The sequence below is a fragment of the Hemitrygon akajei genome, unplaced genomic scaffold (assembly GCF_048418815.1).
Source record: "Hemitrygon akajei unplaced genomic scaffold, sHemAka1.3 Scf000067, whole genome shotgun sequence".
In the NCBI taxonomy this organism is placed as follows: Eukaryota; Metazoa; Chordata; class Chondrichthyes; order Myliobatiformes; family Dasyatidae; genus Hemitrygon; species Hemitrygon akajei.
Genome location: NW_027331953.1, coordinates 882,486 through 888,942, shown reverse-complemented (window position 1 = coordinate 888,942; position 6,457 = coordinate 882,486). Strand labels below are relative to the sequence as shown.

Here is a 6,457-nt window from a genome sequence, read left to right as displayed (position 1 = left end):
CAGCTGGAAATGTGTTTTGTGTCTGAAATGAAGTTTTCTGTTGTAACTCACTGAAATCCACTGGAACCGGGGAGTTGAGAACACACCAGCATTTGTTCACTGGAGTTCAATTCTTCAATGCATTGATTGTAGAAGGGATTCTAACGTCTGATTGTCTGAATTGACAGATGATTGATCGCAGTGAGATATCATTCTTCTCTCAGTGTGGGAAGGTATTCACTCACAGCCTATCCACAGACATGCCAGTGAGTTCACAGTGGAGAGAGGCAATTCACCTGCTCTGTGTGAGGGAGGGGAACTACTCAGTCATCCAGCCTGAAGATACATCAGCAAGTTCACACCTTAGTGAGATGCTCCACCTGTTCTGACAGTGGGAAGCAATTCATTCCGTTGTCGATGCTAAAGATAGATCCAAAAATTCACCAGTGAGAGGACGGTAACCTGTTTACATGGTGGGAAGGCATTCACACACTCAACCACGCCACAGTGACACCAGCGAGTTCACACCGGGGAGAGGCCAATCACCTGCCCTGTGTGGGAAAGGATTCACTCAATCATCCCAACTGAATGAACACCAGTGAGTTCACACTGAAAAGATGCCATTCACCTGCTTAGACTGTGGGAAGAGATTCACTCGTTCATCCACACTACAGAGACACCAGCGAGTTCACACTGGGGAGAGGCCATTCACTTGCTCTGAATGTGGGAAAGGATTTGCCCGGTCATCTCAACTGACTGAACATCAGCGAGTTCACACTGGGGAGAAACCGTTCAGCTGCTCTGAATGTGGGCAGGGATTTGCTTATTCATACTCCCTTGTGAAGCACAGCCGAGTTCACACTGGGGAGAAACCGTTCAGCTGCTTTCAATGTGGCAAGGAGTTCACTCAGTCATCAAATCTGAAAGTACATCAGCGAATTCACACTGGGGAGAGGCCATTCACTTCCTCTGAATGTGGGAAAGGATTTGCCCGGTCATCTCAACTGACTGAACATCAGCGAGTTCACACTGGGGAGAAACCGTTCAGCTGTTTTCAATGTGGCAAGGGGTTCACTCAGTCATCTCATCTGAAAGTACATCAGCGAATTCACACTGGGGAGAAACCGTTCAGCTGCTCTGAATGTGGGCAGGGATTTGCTTATTCATACTCCCTTGTGAAGCACAGCCGAGTTCACACTGGGGAGAAACCGTTCAGCTGCTTTCAATGTGGCAAGGAGTTCACTCAGTCATCAAATCTGAAAGTACATCAGCGAATTCACACTGGGGAGAGGCCATTCACTTCCTCTGAATGTGGGAAAGGATTTGCCCGGTCATCTCAACTGACTGAACATCAGCGAGTTCACACTGGGGAGAAACCGTTCACTTGCTCCGAATGTGGGAAGGGATTTGCTTATTCATACTCCCTTGTGAAGCACAGCCGAATTCACACTGGGGAGAAACCGTTCAGCTGCTCTGAATGTGGGAAGGGATTTGCTTATTCATACTCCCTTGTGAAGCACAGCCGAATTCACACTGGGGAGAAACCGTTCAGCTGCTTTCAATGTGGCAAGGGGTTCACTCAGTCATCTCATCTGAAAGTACATCAGCGAATTCACACTGGGGTGAAACCGTTCAGCTGCTCTGAATGTGGGAAGGGATTTGCTTATTCATACTCCCTTGTGAAGCACAGCCGAATTCACACTGGGGAGAAGCCATTCACGTGCTCTGAATGTGGGAAGGGATTCACTCAGTCATCAAATCTGAAAGTACATCAGCGAGTTCACACTGGGGAGAGGCCATTCACTTCCTCTGAATGTGGGAAAGGATTTGCCCGGTCATCTCAACTGACTGAACATCAGCAAGTTCACACTGGGGAGAAGCCATTCACATGCTCTGAATGTGGGAAGGGATTTACTCAGTCATCCAACCTGGTGAGGCACTACCAAATTCACACTGGGGAGAAACCGTTCAAGTGCTCTGAATGTGGGAAGGGATTCGCTGATTCATACTCCCTTGTGAAGCACAGCCGAATTCACACTGGGGAGAAACCGTTCACGTGCTCTGAATGTGGGAAGGGATTCACTGATTCCGACACCTTTGTGAAGCACAGCCGAATTCACACTGGGGAGAAGCCATTCACATGCTCTGAATGTGGGAAGGGATTCACTCAGTCATCCAACCTGGTGAGGCACAGCCGAATTCACACTGGGGAGAAACCGTTCACCTGCTCAGATTGTGGAAAGGGATTCACTCAGTCATCAGGCTTCAAAGTTCATCAGCGAGTTCACACTGGGCGATGCCAGTCACCTGTTCTGATTGTGGGAATGAATTCACTCAGACATCTCAACTGACTGAACATCACCTGCTCAGACGGGAAGGAATTCACTCAGACATCACTGAGCGAACATCAGCGAGTTCACACTGTATAGAAGCTGTTCATCTGCTCTGACTGTGGGAATTAATGCATACATTCATCTCGGCTGACGAAAGACCAGATTGTTTTCAGCAGTGAGAGGACGTTGACCTGCTCAGACTGTGGGAAGGAATTCACACACTGATCCACACTGCAGAGACAGTGGTGGGTACACACTGTGGGGAGGGTGGTCACCTGCTCTGACTGTGGGATGGCATTTACACACTGATCCACACTGCAGAGACAGTGGTGAGTTCACACTGTGGTGAGGGTGGTCACCTGCTCAGACTGTGGGAAGGCATTCACACACTGATCCACACTGCAGAGACAGTGCTGGGTTCACATTGTGGGGAGGGTGGTCACCTGCTCAGACTGTGGGAAGGCATTCACACACTGATCCACACTGCAGAGACAGTGGTGGGTTCACACTGTGGGGAGGGTGGTCACCTGCTCAGACTGTGGGATGGGTTTCAGTCTGTCATTTATCCTTGTGTCGCCCTACCAAGCTTTGATCCATCGTGAATCGGAGAGATCAGAAGCTTGAGAGGACGTAATTCACTCAGGTTCACCGACCGAGTATTAAGGGCAGTGGTTCAGGGCAGGTGATTTTTGAGCTTTCAGCAGTGGCCAATCAGCATCAGGTCAGGCAGGAGCAAGTGGAGCGGCCAGTGTCAGAGTGGGCAGAGTCAGAGCGGAGACTTTGAGGCTTTATCTCTTTGAGGTTTCAGTGGGAAGAGCATTCAGTCAGAGAAGGCAAAATCATGATGGAACTAGAATTTTTATCTTAACATTTGCTCAGTTGGAACAGTGGAGATGTCAGGCAGGATAATGGAAAGCTCCTTTGCGGGATGTGGGAAGGCTGGGACCCTCCTGTGTCTGATAACTACACCTGTGAGAAGTCCATCCAGCTTCAGCTCCGAACAATCCACATTACGGAGTTGGAGCTGGAACTGGATGAACTCCAGATCATTCGGGAGTCTGAAGGGGTGATAGGTAGGACATTTGAGAGGTAGTTGAACCCAAGGTGCAAGGCACAGGAAACTGGGTGACAGGAAGGGGAAGGGGGAAACAGCGAGTGCAGTTTACCTCTGTGTCCATCCCCCTGAACAACACAGGTATCACTTTAAGTACAGTCGGGGATGGTGGGATGACCAAGTAAAGGAAAGTCACAGCAACAGGGTCTCTGGCAGTTAGTCTGGCTCTGAGACTGAGAAGGGAAGGGAGGAGACGAGGTGAGCTGTGGTCAGAGGTGATTCAGCAACATGGTCTCTGGCACTTAGTCTGGCTCTGAGACTGAGAAGGGAAGGGAGGAGACGAGGTGAGCTGTGGTCAGAGGTGATTCAGCAACATGGTCTCTGGCACTTAGTCTGGCTCTGAGACTGAGAAGGGAAGGGAGGAGACGAGGTGAGCTGTGGTCAGAGGTGATTCAGCAACAGGGTCTCTGGCACAGTCTGGCTCTGAGACTGAGAAGGGAAGGGAGGAGACGAGGTGAGCTGTGGTCAGAGGTTATTCAGCAACAGGGTCTCTGGCACTTAGTCTGGCTCTGAGACTGAGAAGGGAAGGGAGGAGACGAGGTGAGCTGTCGTCAGAGGTTATTCAGCAACAGGGTCTGGCACTTAGTCTGGCTCTGAGACTGAGAAGGGAAGGGAGGAGACGAGGTGAGCTGTGGTCAGAGGTTATTCAGCAACAGGGTCTCTGGCACTTAGTCTGGCTCTGAGACTGAGAAGGGAAGGGAGGAGACGAGGTGAGCTGTGGTCAGAGGTGATTCATTCCTTCAGGGAACTGACTGGATGTTTTGTGGGTGAGAATGAGATTCCAGGATGACATGTTGCCTCCTGTGTGCTCGGGTCTGTGACATTTCGGGTCGAGTGCTCAGCATTTCCCGGGAGGGTGTACAGTGAAGGTTGTGGTCCATGTGGGTAACAATGATATAGGGTGGTCGAGTAACGAGCTTCTCAAAGGCAGTTCAGGGAGTGAGCTGCTAAGTTAAATGGCTGCTTGTCCAGGGCTGTGACCTCAGGACTGCCATCTGTGCCACGGGCCAGGAAGAGGAAGAATAAACTGTTTAACACATGGCTAAGGAGTTGGTGCAGGAGGGAGGGTATAAGATTTTTGGATCTTCTGAGCTGGTGAGAATTGCTGTGTACAGAGGAGTGTGAGTGTGTTGGGGGAAGCGCACATCGCTGATGGTGTGTGACTGGGCAGGCAGGTCTCTCACACACAAACACATGCAGTGGAGTGGGAGGGAGGGGAGTGAGAAGGGAAAAGGGGAATAAGGAGGATGGAGTTAGGGCTCCTTTACTAAGTCCCAGACTCACCCACCCCTCCCCCTCTGGAATTGGTCCCATTCCCTACCCCAGGCTGGGGGTGAGCATTGAGTTGCCTTGTCAAGAAGAAAAGGAATTAATTGTTTGATAGCATTTTGTTCACACACTTTGATAATAAATTTATGTTGAACTTGATCAATGATACGTATTGTTTGTAAAACGTGTACTGATGAGAAATGGTCTCAGTGACGGTCCGAGAGTGGAAAACGAACCGGTGTTCAGCCCCACTGCTCCGTGCCGGACAAGAACCCCTATCTGAGTCTGTCCCATCTGTCTGTCCTTGACACGTCTCACTCTAAAGTTTCCTCTTTCTTTGTACCTGTCCCAGTGTCTGTTATTTTTCTTCTCAACCCCATTCTCCTGCCTTCTCCCCATGACCTTTGACACCCTTACTAATCAAGTACTGATCAAATTCTGTTTTAACTAAACCTGATGGCTTGGCCTCTGAGCCGTCCGTGGCAATGAATTCCACAGCTCCCTCATCTCTCCAAAAGCATGCTGTCTGGGCTTAGACATTTTGACACGGACGGTTAAAAAATGGTGGCTATCTACTCTTTCTATCCCTCTCTTATTCTGATCAAGTTCTCTCAGGTCACCCTGATTCTCCTCCACTCCAGAGAAAACAGCCCAAGTTTGTCCGAACTCTCCTTACACAGTAGCTCATGCCTCTAATCCAGACAACATCCTGGTGAACCTCTTCATTGCTGTCCTAAACACCAGCGGCGTAACGGACTTTAAGTAAGTAAATGGTGGGTTGCTGATTAATAAGGCTGTTGAAGGTGAAAGGTAGAAAGCAGCAGAATGGGGTTTAGAGGGAAAATCCTATAGCCATGATCGAATGGTGGAGAAGACTCAATGAATGGAATGAGTATTTCAGTTCCTATGACTTGCGGTGTAGTGGTGAGATGGCGAAGCCGTGGGGAGTAGGGTGCAGGTATGATTGGGTGTCTGGGTAGGAGGTGGTGTCAAGCACCTTTTCACTTTGTCTTATGACCAACAATTAACTCAAAAGAGTGTATCAGTCATAACAGCGCTTATTTTTACTTGCAGCGAGGGAAGACCGGCACAAGAGCGAGTAATAGCTGTTCTCCAAAAAAGCACAAGCGTGTACATTCACTGCTTCGGACACAAGTTCAAGGTCAGGGTGCATTCTGTTTGTCTGCTTAATCAGCGTGTTCAGCATTTTCCCAGTGACACAGCTGCCGGTCTGCAGTCGAGTGCTCAGGTACCATCAGCATCGTGATGCACGAACATTATTAGCAAAGTTCTCTGATACAACACAGGTTCCAGCTGGTTACAGACAAAAATGGTAGAAGTGAAGTGCATTCCCCCAGTGGTGGAGAAACATTGCTACACCACTCGCTCTCTGTGAAAATGGTTCCAAACCCTACAGCTCTCTCCATTTCTGTTAACATCTCCGATCCGTGTAGCCTCCGCCATCTGTGACAGCCCTTCTACACCTACACCCATCACCATTCTGTGAACCCGTCTGACCCCTACTCCACTTGTCATCTCTGTAAAACACTCCACCATCCACCCTGGCAGATTCAGATGACAGTGGACCCGAGAAAGATACCGACTATGGGCTCACCAAACACATTCACAGGAGCTGACATTTTTTATAAACCTCCCGATTTGTACGGTTGTCTTGACTAAACAGCTTCCTGGCTTCCTATCTTTACCTCCAACTTCCTGCTTTCCACAAGGATTCCATTCGTCCCTTCCCACTAATTCCCCC

At 49.4% G+C, this 6,457-nt stretch overlaps 1 protein-coding gene across 1 annotated transcript; it reads left to right on the top strand.

Annotated features, from left to right (window-relative positions):
• Window positions 1–263: 263 nt before the first annotated feature.
• LOC140722030 (uncharacterized) lies at window positions 264–2,508 on the top strand. The gene has a single exon (XM_073036839.1). The coding sequence runs from the start codon at window positions 597–599 to the stop codon at window positions 2,328–2,330; it is 1,734 nt and encodes a 577-aa protein (XP_072892940.1). The 5' UTR covers window positions 264–596; the 3' UTR covers window positions 2,331–2,508.
• The last annotated feature ends 3,949 nt before the right edge of the window (window positions 2,509–6,457 follow it).

Excerpts from the sequence above, each read along its gene's own strand:
- LOC140722030 (XM_073036839.1), top strand. The coding sequence starts at position 597 with ATGCCATTCACCTGCTTAGACTGTGGGAAGAGATTCACTCGTTCATCC.